Here is an 18,362-nt window from a genome sequence, read left to right on the forward strand (position 1 = left end):
CGACGAAGTAGCCAAATCAAGCGAAATCGAATACTTTCAGCTTAGTTTCGTGTAAGTAACCTCTTGTTTCGACCTGCTCGATCAACTTGCAAAGAATTTGGCCGCGTTTCCTACTCAAGAAGCACAGGACTGCCTCGAAGTTGCTTTAAAGCTATGAAAGCGAAGGTGCGACATAAAAATCAAAGTTCGGAAGTACGAAAAGGTCTAAGTACTAGTAAGGTATCAGTAATGTACCAGTAAGGAGTCAGTCAATGTGCCAGTAAGGAGCCAATAATACCGTCCTACGGCTGCCGTTTTTTCTACTCACACGTCTACTCATATTTTGAAAACAACCGACTTCAATTTTTAAAACTTTTTGGAAAAGTTTTGTTATTTTGCGACAAACAGAACAAGTCAATGAATGCAAGTCAAAAAAAAATATATTTACTTCAAAAGAAAAGAAAGATGCCCTTAACACTCTTTGGAATTCCAAAACAACCTATGATTGGCGTTTTTTTTAAACTTATTTTTCGACAAAATTGGGCCAATTTGAGAAAACTGGATTAATAAGTAAAAGCATTTCGCTGGTAAACCTGAAAATTTTAATCCACTTTCCATACTAGAAGTCGATCACGTTTTTCGTGACCTCTACAATTTTAATTTTCGATAGTCGAGTTTGCCTTCCTTTTAACAAACGAAACGTATAAGCTTAAAAATGAATCAAAAAACAGAAAGCGAAAGTCAGAAAAACTGTGCGTAAACAAATTTTAAGAATTTTTCTGAAAAAAAAAACAAAAACGCGACCTGTATGAGTCTGAATTAATTACATCGACTCTAAATTTTTGCAGGCAAATTGGAATTTTTTACAGCCAAGCAAAAATGGTTATCATATAAAAAGCAATTGCATGATAAGCGGAATCTACTTAACAATCTACCTCCCAACAAAGGAGACAGATAGTTAACAAGATTTATTTGATCGAATTTTCGGCCTATCAGAATGCAGCAAAATTAGAATCCGCAAAAGAAAGCTTTAGTGTTAACTTACTACTTCAAACAACAGGGAGATTCTTTAGCAGATATCATAGAGGAGGATTGTTATATAGATCCTTTAAGCATTTTCAATTTATATCAATTTATCACTTTATTCAAAAAAATCATCAGCAGCAAATCGAAACCTCGAAGCACGATAGCTTTCAGCCGAAAGACTGACCTGTCCAAAATGGGGATCAGCCCAGGAAACTTTCCAGACTGGTCCATTGAAGGCCTGGATCTTGTGATTGTTGATCCATCTGGCTCCATTCACCATCTGGCTCCTCACGTGAGCAGAAGACGTGCCCGATTGCGTCGAGGACATGATTCCGTCGTCATCCGACATTTGAGGAGAAGACATAGAGTAGTTTGAGGGGATGCCTGCTTCTGAAGAAGCCGCTACACTACTTCCGGGGATGCCTGCTTCTTGAGACGCCCCTACACAACCGTGGAGCTTGAGGAAGAAGTCACGACCAAGTAGGCAAATCAAGCAAAATCGAAAGCTCTGAGATTAGTTTCGAGAAAGTAACCTCTTGTTTCGACCTGCTTGATTAACTTGCAAACGATTTGGCCGCGTTTCGAACTCAAAAAGCATATGAATGTTTCGACGTTGGTTCAACGCTATGAAAGCCAAGGTGCGACATAATAATCAAAGTTCGGAAAGTACGAAAAGGCTTATGTACTAGTGAGGTATCAGTAATATACCAGTAAGGAGTCAGTCAATGTGCCAGTAAGGAGCCAATACTACCGCTAACTTGGCCTCATCAGTCCTACGGCTGCCGATTTTTCAATTTACACATCTACCAATGATTTCAATACATTCTACTTCAATGTTAAAAAAAAATTTTGAAAAAGTTTTGTTATTTTGATTTGAATACATTCGATTTCAATTTAGAAAACTTTTTGGGATTTTTTTAATTTTGCGTTAAACAGAACATAGCCAACAGACAGTTAAAGTCAATGAACGCAAGTCAACAAAAAAATATTTACTTTCAAAGAAAAGATAGATGCCCTTAAAAGTCTTTGAATTTCTAAAACAACCTATGACTAGCGTCTTTTGATAAAACTTAATTTTTGAAAAAAATTAAGCCAATTTGATAAAACTGGATCAATAAGTATAATCATTTCGCTGGTAAATCTGAAAATTTAAATCCACTTTCCATACTAGAATTCGATTGCTTTTCGTGACCTCTACAACTTAAAGGTTAGATAGTCGAGTTTGCCTTCCTTTTGAACAAGCTTAAAAATAAATCAAAAAACAAAATATGAAAATTAGGAAAACTGAGCGTAAACAAATTTTAATACTTTTCCTGAAAAAAAAATCGCGACCAATATAAGTCTGAATTACTTTCATCGATCTAAAACTTTGCAGGCAATTTAGATTTTTTTACAGCCACGCAAAAATGGTTATCACATAACTTTCATAAAGGGAAATGGCATGACAAGCAGAATCTACTTAACAATCTCCCTCTCAACAAAGAGGGCAGATTGTTAACAAGATTTAACTAATCGAAATTTCGACCTATCAGAATGCAGCAAAATTAGAATTCTCAAAAAAACTTTCTCCTTTAAACTACAGGTGTTGAGATTCTTTAGTAGATACCATAGAGGGAGATTGTTAAATCGATCCGATAAGCATTTTCAATTTATCTCTTTATCAAAAAACATTCATCAGCAGCAAATCACAACTTCGAAGCATGAAAGCTTTCAGCCGAAAAACTGACCTGTCCAAAATAGGATCAGCCCAGGAAACTTTCCAGACTGGTCCATTGTGATCCTGGATCTTGTGAGTGTTGATCCATCTCGCTCTCCGCATGAGCAGACGACGTGCCCGATTGCGTCGAGGACATCATTCCGTCGTCATCCGACATTGGAGGAGAGGACAAAGAAGTTTGAGGGGATGCCTGCTTCTGGAGACGCCGCTACACTACTTCCGGGGATGCCTGCTTCTGGAGACGCCGCTACACTACCGATGAGCTTGAGGAAGAAGTCACGACGAAGTAGCCAAATCAAGCAAATTCGAATACTTTCAGCTTAGTTTCGAGGAAGTAACCTCTTGTTTCGACCTGCTCAATTAACTTGCCGATTTGGTCGCGTTTCCAACTCAAAAAGCATATGAATGTCTCGACGTTGGTTCAACGCTATGAAAGCGAAGGTGCGACATAATAATCAAAGTTCGGAAAGTACGAAAAGGCTTATGTACTAGTGAGGTATCAGTAATATACCAGTAAGAAGTCAGTCAATGTGCCAGTAAGGAGCCAATACTACCGCTAACTTGGCCTCATCAGTCCTACGGCTGCCGATTTTTCAATTTACACATCTACCAATGATTTCAATACATTCTACTTCAGTGTTAAAAAAATTTTTTGAAAAAGGTTTGTTATTTTGATTTGAATACATTCGATTTCAAATTAGAAAACTTTTTGGGATTTTTTTAATTTTGCGTTAAACAGAACATAGCCAACAGACAGTTAAAGTCAATGAACGCATGTCAACAAAAAAATATTTACTTTCAAAGAAAAGATAGATGCCCTTAAAAGTCTTTGAATTTCTAAAACAACCTATGACTAGCGTCTTTTGATAAAACTTAATTTTTGAAAAAAATTAAGCCAATTTGATAAAACTGGATCAATAAGTATAATCATTTCGCTGGTAAATCTGAAAATTTAAATCCACTTTCCATACTAGAATTCGATTGCTTTTCGTGACCTCTACAACTTAAAGGTTAGATAGTCGAGTTTGCCTTCCTTTTGAACAAGCTTAAAAATAAATCAAAAAACAAAATGTGAAAATTAGGAAAACTGAGCGTAAACAAATTTTAATACTTTTCCTGAAAAAAAAATCGCGACCAATATAAGTCTGAATTACTTTCATCGATCTAAAACTTTGCAGGCAATTTAGATTTTTTTACAGCCACGCAAAAATGGTTATCACATAACTTTCATAAAGGGAAATGGCATGACAAGCAAATCTACTTAACAATCTCCCTCTCAACAAAGAGGGCAGATTGTTAACAAGATTTAACTAATCGAAATTTCGACCTATCAGAATGCAGCAAAATTAGAATTCTCAAAAAAACTTTCTCCTTTAAACTACAGGTGTTGAGATTCTTTAGTAGATACCATAGAGGGAGATTGTTAAATCGATCCGATAAGCATTTTCAATTTGTATCAATTTATCTCTTTATCAAAAAACATTCATCAGCAGCAAATCACAACTTCGAAGCATGAAAGCTTTCAGCCGAAAAACTGACCTGTCCAAAATAGGATCAGCCCAGGAAACTTTCCAGACTGGTCCATTGTGATCCTGGATCTTGTGAGTGTTGATCCATCTCGCTCTCCGCATGAGCAGACGACGTGCCCGATTGCGTCGAGGACATCATTCCGTCGTCATCCGACATTGGAGGAGAGGACAAAGAAGTTTGAGGGGATGCCTGCTTCTGGAGACGCCGCTACACTACTTCCGGGGATGCCTGCTTCTGGAGACGCCGCTACACTACCGATGAGCTTGAGGAAGAAGTCACGACGAAGTAGCCAAATCAAGCAAATTCGAATACTTTCAGCTTAGTTTCGAGGAAGTAACCTCTTGTTTCGACCTGCTCAATTAACTTGCCGATTTGGTCGCGTTTCCAACTCAAAAAGCATATGAATGTCTCGACGTTGGTTCAACGCTATGAAAGCGAAGGTGCGACATAATAATCAAAGTTCGGAAAGTACGAAAAGGCTTATGTACTAGTGAGGTATCAGTAATATACCAGTAAGAAGTCAGTCAATGTGCCAGTAAGGAGCCAATACTACCGCTAACTTGGCCTCATCAGTCCTACGGCTGCCGATTTTTCAATTTACACATCTACCAATGATTTCAATACATTCTACTTCAGTGTTAAAAAAATTTTTTGAAAAAGTTTTGTTATTTTGATTTGAATACATTCGATTTCAAATTAGAAAACTTTTTGGGATTTTTTTAATTTTGCGTTAAACAGAACATAGCCAACAGACAGTTAAAGTCAATGAACGCATGTCAACAAAAAATATTTACTTTCAAAGAAAAGATAGATGCCCTTAAAAGTCTTTGAATTTCTAAAACAACCTATGACTAGCGTCTTTTGATAAAACTTAATTTTTGAAAAAAATTAAGCCAATTTGATAAAACTGGATCAATAAGTATAATCATTTCGCTGGTAAATCTGAAAATTTAAATCCACTTTCCATACTAGAATTCGATTGCTTTTCGTGACCTCTACAACTTAAAGGTTAGATAGTCGAGTTTGCCTTCCTTTTGAACAAGCTTAAAAATAAATCAAAAAACAAAATGTGAAAATTAGGAAAACTGAGCGTAAACAAATTTTAATACTTTTCCTGAAAAAAAAATCGCGACCAATATAAGTCTGAATTACTTTCATCGATCTAAAACTTTGCAGGCAATTTAGATTTTTTTACAGCCACGCAAAAATGGTTATCACATAACTTTCATAAAGGGAAATGGCATGACAAGCGAATCTACTTAACAATCTCCCTCTCAACAAAGAGGGCAGATTGTTAACAAGATTTAACTAATCGAAATTTCGACCTATCAGAATGCAGCAAAATTAGAATTCTCAAAAAAACTTTCTCCTTTAAACTACAGGTGTTGAGATTCTTTAGTAGATACCATAGAGGGAGATTGTTAAATCGATCCGATAAGCATTTTCAATTTGTATCAATTTATCTCTTTATCAAAAAACATTCATCAGCAGCAAATCACAACTTCGAAGCATGAAAGCTTTCAGCCGAAAAACTGACCTGTCCAAAATAGGATCAGCCCAGGAAACTTTCCAGACTGGTCCATTGTGATCCTGGATCTTGTGAGTGTTGATCCATCTCGCTCTCCGCATGAGCAGACGACGTGCCCGATTGCGTCGAGGACATCATTCCGTCGTCATCCGACATTGGAGGAGAGGACAAAGAAGTTTGAGGGGATGCCTGCTTCTGGAGACGCCGCTACACTACTTCCGGGGATGCCTGCTTCTGGAGACGCCGCTACACTACCGATGAGCTTGAGGAAGAAGTCACGACGAAGTAGCCAAATCAAGCAAATTCGAATACTTCCAGCTTAGTTTCGAGGAAGTAACCTCTTGTTTCGACCTGCTCAATTAACTTGCCGATTTGGTCGCGTTTCCAACTCAAGAAGCACAAGAATGCCTCGACATTGCTTCAACGCTATGAAAGCGAAGGTGCGACATAATAATAAAAGTTCCGACGTACGAAAAGTTTTATGTACTAGTACGATATCAGTAATGTACCAGTAAGGAGTCAGTCAATGTGCCAGTAAGAAACCAATACTACCGCAAACTGGGCCTCATCAGTCCTACGGCTGTCGACTTTTCAACTTACCCGTCTATCATTGATTTGAATACATTCGATTTCAATTTAGAAAACTTTTTATGATTTTTTTTTATTTTGCGTTAACAGAACATAGCCAACAGACAGTTAGAAGTAAATGAACGCAAGTCAACAAAAAAATTTTTCTTTCAAAGAAAAGATAGATGCCCTTAAATTTCTTTGAATTTCCAAAACAACCTATGATTGGCGTTTTTTTTTTTTCAAACATATTTTTCGACAAAATTGGGCCAATTTGAGAAATCTGGATCAATAAGTAAAAGCATTTCGCTGGTAAACCTGAAAATTTCAATCCACTTTCGATACTAGAAGTCGATCACGTTTTTCGTGACCTCTACAATTTTAATTTTCGATAGTCGAGTTTGCCTTCCTTTTAACAAACGAAACGAATAAGCTTAAAAATGAATCAAAAAACAGAAAGCGAAAGTCATAGAAAAACTGTGCGTAAACAAATTTTAAGAATTTTTCTGAAAAAAAAACAAAAACGCGACCTGTATGAGTCTGAATTAATAACATCGACTCTAAATTTTTGCAGGCAAATTGGAATTTTTTACAGCCAAGCAAAAATGGTTATCATATAAAAAGTAATTGCATGATAAGCGGAATCTACTTAACAATCTACCCGTGACCTCTACACTTTTAATATTCAATAGTCGAATTTGCCTTCCTTTTAACAAACGTAATGAACAAGTTTAAAAAGAAATCAAAAATCAAAATGCGAAAATCAGAAAAACTGAGCGTGAACAAATTTTAAGACTTTTCCTGAAAAAAAAACCTAAAAAAAACCGCGACCTCTTTAAGTCTCAATTACTTTCATCGACTCTAAAATTTTGCACGAAAATTGGCATTCTTTACAGATAAGCAAAAATGGTTATCACATAACTTTCAGAAATTGTATGAGAAGCAAAATCTACTTAACAATCTCCCTCTCAACAAAGGGGGCAGATTGTTAACAAGATTTAATTGATCGAGTTTTCGAGCTATCAGAATGCAGCAAAATCAGAAATTAAAAAACTCTGGTGTTAACTTACTGCTTTAAACTACAGGCGTTTAAATTCTTCAGTAGATACCATAGAGGGGATTGTTAAATAGATCCGATAAGCATTTTCAATTTGTATCAATTTATCTTTATCAAAAAACATTCATCAGCAGCAAAACAAAACTTCGAAGCATGAAAGCTTTCAGCCGATAGACTGACCTGTCCAAATGGGGATCAGCCCAGGAAGCTTTCCAGACTGGTCCATTGTGAGCCTGGATCTTGTGAGTGTTGATCCATCTGGCTCCATTCACCATCTGTCTCTCCACTTCAGCAGAAGACGTGCCTGATTGCGTCGAGGAAAAGATTCCGTCGTCATCCGACATTGGAGGAGAGAACATAGAGTAGTTTGAGGGGATGCCTGCTTCTGGAGACGCCGCTACATTACCGACGAGCTTGAGGAAGAAGTCACGACGAAGTACCCAAATCAAGCGAAATCGAACACTTTCAGCTTAGTTTCGAGGAAGTAACCTGGTTTCGACCTGCTCGATTAACTTGCAAACGATTTGGCCGCGTTTCCAACTCAAGAAGCACAAGAATGCCTCGACGTTGCTTCAACGCTATGAAAGCGAAGGTGCGACATAAAAATCAAAGTTCGGAAGGACGAAAAGGTCTATGTACTAGTAAGGTATCAATAATGTACCAGTATGGAGTCAGTCAAGGTGCCAGTAACGAGCCAATACTACCGTCCTACGGCTGCTGTTTTTCTACTTGAACGTCTACTCATATTTTGAATACATCCGACTTCAATTTTTAAATTTTTTCGGAAAAGTTTTGTTATTTTGCGACAAACAGAACATAGCCAACAGACTTAGAAGTCAACGAACGCAAGTCAACAAAAAAATATTTACTTTCCAAGAAATGAAAGATGCCCTTCAAACTCTCTAAAATTCTGAAACAACTTACGATTGGCATTTTTTGATAAAACTTATCTTTTGATAAAAGTGGGCCAATTTGAGAAAACTGAATCAATAACTAAATTCATTTCGCTGGTAAATCTGAAAATTTAATTCCAATTTTTATTCTAGAAGTCGATCACGCTTTTCGTGACCTCTACACTTTTAATGTTCGATAGTCGAGTTTGCCTTCCTTTTAACAAACGTAAAGAACAAGCATAAAAAGAAATCAAAAAACAAAATGCGAAAATCAGAAAAACAGAGCGTGAACAAATTTCAAGACTTTTCCTGAAAAAAAAACGCAAAAAAACCGCGACCTATATAAGTCTGAATTACTTTCATCGACTCTAACATTTTGCAGGAAAATTGGAATTTTTTACAGCCAAGCAAAAATGGTTATCACATAATTTTCATTAAGAGAAATTGCATGATAAGTAGAATCTACTTTACAATCTCCCTCTCAACAAAGCGGGCAGATTGTTAACAAGATTTAATTGATCGAATTTTCGACCTATCAGAATGCAGCAAAAACAAAATTCTCAAAAAACCCTGGTGTAAACTTTCTGCTTTAAACTACAGGTGTTGAGAATCTTTAGTAGATACCATAGAGGGAGATTGTTAAATCGATCCGATAAGCATTTTCAATTTATATCAATTCGTCTCTTTATCAAAAAACATTCATCAGCAGCAAATCAAAACTTCGAAGCATGAAAGCTTTCAGCCGAAAGACTGACCTGTCCAAAATGGGGATCAGCCCAGGAAACTTTCCAGACTGGTCCATTGTAAGCCTGGATCTAGTGAGTGTTGATCCATCCGGCTCCATTCACCATCTGTCTCTCCACTTCAGCAGAAGACGTGCCTGATTGCGTCGAGGACATGATTCCGTCGTCATCCGACATTAGAGGAGAGGACATAGAGTAGTTTGAGGGGATGCCTGCTACTGGGGACGCCGCTACACTACCGATGAGCTTGAGGAAGAAGTCACGAAGTAGCCAAATCAAGCGAAATCGAATACCTTCAGCTTAGTTTCGTGGAAGTAACCTCTTGTTTCGATCTGCCCGATTAACTTGCAAACGATTTCGCCGCGTTTCCAACTCGAGAAGCACAGGACTGCCTCGAAGTTGCTTTAAAGCTATGAAAGCGAAGGTGCGACATAAAAATCAGAGTTCGGAAGTACGGAAAGTTCTATGTACTAGTAAGGGATCAGTAATGTAACAGTAAGGAGTAAACCAATGTGTTAGTAAGGAACCAATACTACCGTCCTAAGGCTGTCGTTTTTTTCTATTTACACGTCTACTCATATGTTGAACACAACCGACTTCAATTTTTAAAATTTTTTGGAAAAGTTTTGTTATTTTCCGACAAACAGAACATAGCCAACAGACAGTTAGAAGACAATGAACGCAAGTCAACAAGAAATTATTTGCTTTCCCAGAAAAAAAGATGCCCTGAAGACTCTTTGATTTTCTAAAACAACTTAGGATTGGCGCTTTTTGATAAAACTTATTTTTTGATAAAAATTAAGCCAAATTGAGAAGACTGAATCATTAACTGAAATCATTTCGCTGGTAACTCTGAAAATTTAATTCCACTTTGAAATCTAGAAGTCGATCACGCTTTTCGTGACCTCTACACTTTTAATGTTCCATAGTCGAGTTCATTCCTTTTAACGTAATGAACAAGCTTAAAAAGAAATCAAAAAACAAAATGCGAAAATCAGAAAAACTGAGCGTGAACAAATTTTAAGACTTTCCTGAAAAAAAAAAACAAAAAAAAACCGCGACCTATATAAGTCTGAATTACTTTCATCGACTCTAACATGTTGCAGGAAAATTGGAATTTTTTACAGCCAAGCAAAAATGGTTATCACATAATTTTCATTAAGAGAAATTGCATGATAAGTAGAATCTACTTTACAATCTCCCTCTCAACAAAGCGGGCAGATTGTTAACAAGATTTAATTGATCGAATTTTCGACCTATCAGAATGCAGCAAAAACAGAATTCTCAAAAAACCCTGGTGTAAACTTTCTGCTTTAAACTACAGGTGTTGAGAATCTTTAGTAGATACCATAGAGGGAGATTGTTAAATCGATCCGATAAGCATTTTCAATTTATATCAATTCGTCTCTTGATCAAAAAACATTCATCAGCAGCAAATCAAAACTTCGAAGCATGAAAGCTTTCAGCCGAAAGACTGACCTGTCCAAAATGGTGATCAGCCCAGGAAACTTTCCAGACTGGTCCGTTGTAAGCCTGGATCTAGTGAGTGTTGATCCATCCGGCTCCATTCACCATCTGTCTCTCCACTTCAGCAGAAGACGTGCCTGATTGCGTCGAGGACATGATTCCGTCGTCATCCGACATTAGAGGAGAGGACATAGAGTAGTTTGAGGGGATGCCTGCTTCTGGAGACGCCGCTACACTACCGATGAGCTTGAGGAAGAAGTCACGAAGTAGCCAAATCAAGCGAAATCGAATACCTTCAGCTTAGTTTCGTGGAAGTAACCTCTTGTTTCGACCTGCCCGATTAACTTGCAAACGATTTCGCCGCGTTTCCAACTCGAGAAGCACAGGACTGCCTCGAAGTTGCTTTAAAGCTATGAAAGCGAAGGTGCGACAAAAATCAGAGTTCGGAAGTACGGAAAGTTCTATGTACTAGTAAGGGATCAGTAATGTAACAGTAAGGAGTAAACCAATGTGTTAGTAAGGAGCCAATACTACCGTCCTAATGCTGCCGTTTTTTTCTACTTACACGTCTACTCATATGTTGAATACAACCGACTTCAATTTTTAAAATTTTTTGGAAAAGTTTTGTTATTTTCCGACAAACAGAACATAGCCAACAGACAGTTAGAAGACAATGAACGCAAGTCAACAAGAAATTATTTGCTTTCCCAGAAAAAAAGATGCCCTGAAGACTCTTTGATTTTCTAAAACAACTTAGGATTGGCGCTTTTTGATAAAACTTATTTTTTGATAAAAATTAAGCCAAATTGAGAAGACTGAATCATTAACTGAAATCATTTCGCTGGTAACTCTGAAAATTTAATTCCACTTTGAAATCTAGAAGTCGATCACGCTTTTCGTGACCTCTACACTTTTAATGTTCGATAGCCGAGTTTGCCTTCCTTTTAACGTAATGAACAAGCTTAAAAAGAAATCAAAAAACAAAATGCGAAAATCAGAAAAACTGAGCGTGAACAAATTTTAAGACTTTCCTGAAAAAAAAAACAAAAAAAAACCGCGACCTATATAAGTCTGAATTACTTTCATCGACTCTAAAATTTTGCGGGAAAATGGAATTTTTTACAGCCAAGCAAAAATGGTTATCACATAATTTTCATAAAGAGAAATTGCATGACAAGCAGAATCTACTTAACAATCTCCCTCTCAACAAAGAGGGCAGATTGTTAACAAGATTTAACTGATCGAAGTTTCGACCTATCAGAATGCAGCAAAATTAGAATTCTCAAAAAACGCTGGTGTTAACTTTCTGCTTTAAACTACAGGTGTTGAGATTCTTTAGTAGATACCATAAAGGGAGACTGTTAAATCGATCCGATAAGCATTTTCAATTTGTATCAATTTATCACTTTATTCAAAAAAATCATCAGCAGCAAATCGAAATTTCGAAGCACGATAGCTTTCAGCATGAAAGCTTTCAGCTGAAAGACTGACCTGTCCAAAATGGGGATCAGTCCAGGAAACTTTCCAGACTGGTCCATTGACGGCCTGGATCTTGTGATTGTTGATCCATCTGGCTCTCCACGTGAGCAGAAGACGTGCCCGATTGCGTCGAGGAAAGATTCCGTCGTCATCCGACATTTGAGGAGAACACATAGAGTAGTTTGATGGGATGCCTGCTTCTGGAGAAGCCGCTACACTACTTCCGGGGATGCCTGCTTCTGGAGACGCCCCTACACAACCGTGGAGCTTGAGGAAAAAGTCACGACCAAGTAGGCAAATCAAGCGAAATCGAAAACTCTGAGATTAGTTTCGAGAAAGTAACCTCTTGTTTCAACCTGCCCGATTAACTTGCAAACGATTTGGCCGCGTTTCCAACTCAAAAAGCATATAAATGTCTCGACGTTGGTTCAACGCTATGAAAGCGAAGGTGCGAAATAATAATCAAAGTTCGGAAAGTACGAAAAGGCTTAAGTACTAGTAAGGTATCAGTAATATACCAGTAAGGAGTCAGTCAATGTGCCGTAAGGAGCCAATACTACCACTAACTTGGCCTCATCAGTCCTACGGCTGCCGATGTTTCAATTTACACATCTACCAATGATTTGAATACATTCTACTTCAATGTTAAAAAAAAATTTTGAAAAAGTTTTGTTATTTTGATTTGCATACATTCGATTTCAAATTATAAAACTTTTTGGGATTTTTTTTTAATTTTGCGTTAAACAGAACATAGCCAACAGACATTTAAAGTCAATGAACGCAAGTCAACAAAATATATTTACTTTTAAAGAATATAGATGCCCTTAAAAGTCTTTGATATTCTAAAACAACCTATGACTAGCGTCTTTTGATAAAACTTAATTTTCGAAAAAAATTAAGCCAATTTGATAATACTGTATCAATAAGTATAATCATTTCGCTGGTAAACCTGAAAATTAAAATCCACTTTCCATACTAGACGTCGATTGTTTTTCGTGACCTCTACAACTTAAAGGTTAGATAGTCGAGTTTGCCTTCCTTTTGAAAAGCGAATTGAACAAGCTTAAAAATAAATCAAAAAACAAAATGTGAAAACTAGGAAAACTGAGCGTAACCAAAATTTATTACTTTTCCTGAAAAAAAAGACCACGACCAATATAAGTCTGACTTACTTTCATCGATCTAAAACTTTGCAGGCAATTTGGATTTTTTTACAGCCACGCCAAAATGGTTCCCATAATTTTCATAAAAAGAAATTGCATAACAAGCAGAATCTACTTAACAATCTCCCTCTCAACAAAGGGGCAGATTGTTAACGAGATTTAATTGATCGAATTTTCTACATATCAGAATGCAGCAAAATTAGTATCCTCAAAAGAAAGCTGTAGTGTTAACTTACTGCTTAAAATCACAGAGGTTGAGATTCTTTAGTAGATACCATAGAGGATGATTGTTACATTGGTCCTATAAGCATTTTCAATTTGTAACAATTTATCTCTTTATTCAAAAAATCATCAGCAGCAAATCAAAACTTCGAAGCATGATAGTCCAAAATGGGGATTAGCCCAGGAAACTTTCCAGACTGGTCCATTGAGGGCCTGGATCTTGTGAGTGTTGATCCATCTGGATCTCCACGTGAGCAGAGGACGTGCCCGATTGCGTCGAGGACATGATTCCGTCGCCATCCGACATTAGAGGAGAGGACAAAGAAGTTTGAGGGGATGCCTGCTTCTGGAGACGCAGCTACACTACTTCCGGAAATGCCTGCTACTGGAGACGACGCTACACTACCGATGAGCTTGAGGAAGAAGTCACGACGAAAAAGCCAAATCAAGCGAAATCTAATACTTTCAGCTTAGTTTCGAAAAAGTAACCTCTTGTTTCGACCTGCTCGATTAGAAAGCAAACGATTTGGCCGAGCTTCCAACTCAAAAGCACAAGAATGCCTCGACATTGCTTCAACTCTATGAAAGCGAAGTGCGACATAATAATCAAAGTTCGGAAGTACGAAAAGTTCTATGTACTAGTACGATATCAGTAATGCACCAGTAAGGAGTCAGTTAATGTGCCAGTAATGAGCCAATACTACCGCGAACTTGGCCTCATCAGTCCTACGGCTGCCGACTTTTCAACTTACACGTCTACCATTGATTTGAATACATTCGATTTCAATTTAGAAAACTTTTTGGGATTTGTTTTATTTTGCGTTAAACAGAACATAGCCAACAGACAGTTCGAAGTAAATGAACGCAAGTCAACAAAAAATGTTAACTTCCAAAATAAAGATAGATGCGCTTAAAACTCTTTGAATTTCTAAAACAACCTATGACTAGCGTTTTTTCATAAAACTTAATTTTTGATAAAATTAAGCCAAATTGAGAAAACTGGATCAATAAGTATAATCATTTCGCTGGTAAATCTGAAAATTTAAATCCACTTTCCATACTAGAAGTCGATTGTTTTTCGTGACCTCTACAACTTAAAGGTTAGATAGTCGAGTTTGCCTTCTTTTTGAAAAGCGAATTCAACAAGCTTAAAAATAAATCAAAAAACAAAATGTGAAAATTAGGAAAACTGTGCGTAAACAAATTTTAATACTTTTCCTGAAAAAAAGACCGCGACCAATATAAGTCTGAATTACTTTCATCGATCTAAAACTTTGCAGGCAATTTGGATTTTTTTACAGCCAAGCGAAAATGGTTATCACATAGTTTTCATAAAAGAAATTGCACAATAAGCAGAATCTACTTAACAATCTCCCTCTCAACAAAGGGGGCAGATTATTAAGGAGATTTAATTGATCGAATTTTCGACCTATCAGAATGCAGCCAAATTAGAATTCTCATGAAAAAGCTCTAGTGTTAACTTACTGCTTTAAACTAAAGGGGTTGAGATTCTTCAGTAGATACCATAGTGGAGATAGTTAAATAGATCCGATAAGCATTTTCAATTTTTATCAATTTATCTCTTTATCAAAAAAAAAACATATCAGCAGCATATCAAAGCTTCGAAGCATGATATCTTTCAGCCGAAAGACTGACCTGTCCAAAATGGGGATCAGCCCAGGAAACTTTCCAGACTGGTCCATTGTGAGCCTGGATCTTGTAAGTGATGATCCATCTGGCTCCATTCACCATCTGGCTCTCCGCGTGAGCAGAAGACGTGCCCGATTGCGTCGAAGACATGATTCCGTCGTCATCCGACATTGGAGGAGAGGACATAGTAGTTTGAGGGGATGCCTGTTCCTGGAGACGCCGCTACACTACTTCCGGGGATGCCTGCTTCTGGAGACGCCGCTACACTACTTCCGCCAATTGAGACGCCGCTACACTACCGTGGAGCTTGAGGAAGAAGTCACGACCAAAAGGCCAAATCAAGCAAAATCGAATGCTCTGAGCTTAGTTTCGAGGAAGTGACTTGTTGTTTCGACCTGCTTGATTAACTTGCAAACAATTTGGCGGCATTTTCAACAGAAGAAGCACAAGAATGCCTCGACGTTTCTACAACACTATGAAAGCGAACGTGCGACATTATAATCAAAGTTCGGAAAAACTAAAAGTTCTATGTACTAGTACGATATCAGTAATGTACCAGTAAGGAGTCAGTCAATGTGCCAGAAAGGGGCCAATACTACCGCAAACTTGGCCTCATCAGTCCTACGGCTGCCGACTATTCAACTTACACGGCTACCAATGATTTGAATACATTCGATTTCAATTAAGAAATTTTTTTTTTGATTTTTTTTATTTTGCGTTAAACAGAACATAGCCAACAGACAGAGTCAATGAAAGCAAATCAACAAAAAAATATTTCCTTTTAAAGAAAAGTTAGATGCCCTTAAAAGTCTTTGAATTTCCAAAACAACCTATGACTAGCGTCTTTTGATAAAACTTAATTTTTGAAAAAAATAAGCCAATTTGATAAAACCGGATCAATAAGTATAATCATTTCTTTGGTAAATCTGAAAGTTGAAATCCACCTTCCATACTAGAAGTCGATTACGTTTTTTGTGACCTCTACAATTTAAATGTCCGATAGTTGAGTTTGCCTTCCTTTTACAAAAACGAAATGAACAAGCTTAAAAATAATTTAAAAAATGCGAAAATCAGAAAAACTGAGCGCGAACAAAACTTTACGACTTTTCTTGAAAAAAAACGGAAAAAAAACCGCAACCTATATGATCTGAGTTACGTTCATCAACTCTAAAATTTTGCAGGAAATATGGAAATTTTTTTACAGCCAAGCGAAAATGGTTATCACATAGTTTTCATAAAAGAAATTGCACAATAAGCAGAATCTACTTAACAATCTCCCTCTCAACAAAGGGGGCAGATTGTTAAGGAGATTTAGTTGATCGAATTTTCGACCTATCAGAATGCGGCAAAATTAGAATTCTGAAAAGAAAGCTCTAGTGTTAACTTACTGCTTTAAACTACAGGGGTTGAGATTCTTTAGTAGATACCATAGTGGAGATAGTTAAATAGATCCGATAAGCATTTTCAATTTGTAACAATTTATCTCTTTATTAAAAAAACTCATCAGCAGCAAATCAAAACTTCGAAGCATGATAGCTTTCAGCATGAACGCTTTCAGCCGAAAGACTGACCTGTCCAAAATGGGGATCAGCCCAGGAAACTTTCCAGACTGGTCCATTGTGAGCCTGGATCTTGTGAGTGTTGATCCATTTGGCTCCATTCACCATCTGGCTCTCCACGTCAGCAGAAGACTCGCCCGATTGCGTCGAGGACATGATTCCGTCGTCATCCGACATTGGAGGAGAGGACATAGAGTAGTTTGAGGGGATGCCTGCTTCTGGAGCAGCCTTTTTCCAGATCTTCACACACATGTCACTGGAACAGGTTGCCATTCTGCGTCCAGTGCTGTCGAATGAAATGTCATTGATGCGGTCCAGATGTCCATGCTTGACACTCGAGTTTGTGTAGTTCGACATGTCATAAGTTGTAAAGACAGGCAGGGACACACTATACTAGTGACAAATTAATGATGAGAAAACCATCATATCATTTGAACTGAAAATGAGAATCATGAGCTCATCATAAAAATCATCAGTTCAAAAGTAAGGCAACATGCAAACTGTACAGAATTAGGGTCTTTGAAATTAATTCATTGGGGATTTTGGAAAAAAAAACATTCAAGTATAAAACAAAACCAATGATGCGTTTTGAAAAACGTCTAGTTGCTCACTCAAAAATTGATTAGCGTTAGTGCTATTCTATGATTGGACTTACGGTTACCCAAACTAAGAGGTTTGACAGTTCCCAACACGGCTGAACGAGCTATTAGTTTTTGTCCTAGAACACAAATAAACTTCTGGTGTTTTCCCACCAAAAACCCAATTGTAATGAAAATGATCAAGCATTTCTCATGCAACTCAGTCGATTTAAACTCTATTCCCGTTGGAAAAAAAACTCTTAGACAGTCCTTTTCATCAAGAGAAGATATTTAAAACTGAATTTCATCCAATTTGAATGCCATTTTGCTTTCAGATCATAGTCAAAAGTTCGCTTCATAATCAAATCATAACTCGGCAATGCTCGATTATATTGACAATACATGGGCAGATACCGAGTTATAGAAGCACTCGGTTCCGTTCAAAAATGACACACTCCGCCTACTTCAAATTTAAAAGGGCGCATTAATCCACTTTTTAGCTTACATCAGACATAAGGTTTCATTCCTTTCAAGTTTAGAAAAATCAAGTTTAATTTCAAAATTGCAGAGTTAATCTAAATTCTGAATGGCTATGCTGTCAGCCATTTTTTCTGGTTACATCGACAGACAAGCTGACAAAACTAAATCCGAGAGTACATTGCGTTAACACCACCGTCGATTTGAGGCATGCGAATCAAGAGAAGCTAAAACAAAGTCAAAAACTGCGCAGAAAAAAAGACCGACCAGCAATACCAAAAATAAATTTGAGGGAAACCAACGAGGCTTCGGAATCTGTAAATTGGGGGGGGGGAATGGTGTATAAAATAGAAGTGATTAAACAGACGGTTGGAAAAGTGTCAGTGAGCTCAAGCAGACCGAATAAAACTTAAGTTGAAAAATGTAACTTACATAACTCGTCTTAACGCTTTTTGAAATTCTATCATTGGCAAATTTTTGATAAAACGAACCCTATTTTCGAAAGCTGGGAAATCTGAATTTTGAAGTCCATACCAAAAAGCTATTCTGTGGTGAAGTATATTGAGTAACTTATGATTATTACGTATTATGTATTATGTTATAATGGTATGGTGTCCAGGTCAACCGTACAGAGCTGTTGACTATGCGTGTCGGCATTGGCGCTGCTGTTTTTAGAGAATTTATGTTGTTCATTTTACACTCTCTTTACGATAACTAGATATAAACG

The 18,362-nt window shown here is 37.2% G+C and overlaps 2 protein-coding genes across 2 annotated transcripts in view; both read right to left on the reverse strand.

The window, feature by feature from the left end:
• The window catches only part of LOC134856766 (nucleoporin SEH1-like), a 142,547-nt gene extending 125,535 nt beyond the window's left edge, over window positions 1-17,012 (reverse strand). The window contains exon 1 of the mRNA XM_063873036.1: window positions 16,593-17,012. Within this exon, the coding sequence (XP_063729106.1) occupies window positions 16,593-16,937 (345 nt within the window). The 5' untranslated portion in view covers window positions 16,938-17,012. The remainder of the gene's footprint in view (window positions 1-16,592) is intronic.
• The window catches only part of LOC134844937 (spermatogenesis-defective protein 39 homolog), a 350,820-nt gene that overhangs the window by 151,323 nt on the left and 181,135 nt on the right, over window positions 1-18,362 (reverse strand). The window lies entirely within an intron of this gene.

The sequence above is a fragment of the Symsagittifera roscoffensis genome, chromosome 1 (genome assembly GCF_963678635.1).
Source record: "Symsagittifera roscoffensis chromosome 1, txSymRosc1.1, whole genome shotgun sequence".
In the NCBI taxonomy this organism is placed as follows: domain Eukaryota; kingdom Metazoa; phylum Xenacoelomorpha; order Acoela; family Convolutidae; genus Symsagittifera; species Symsagittifera roscoffensis.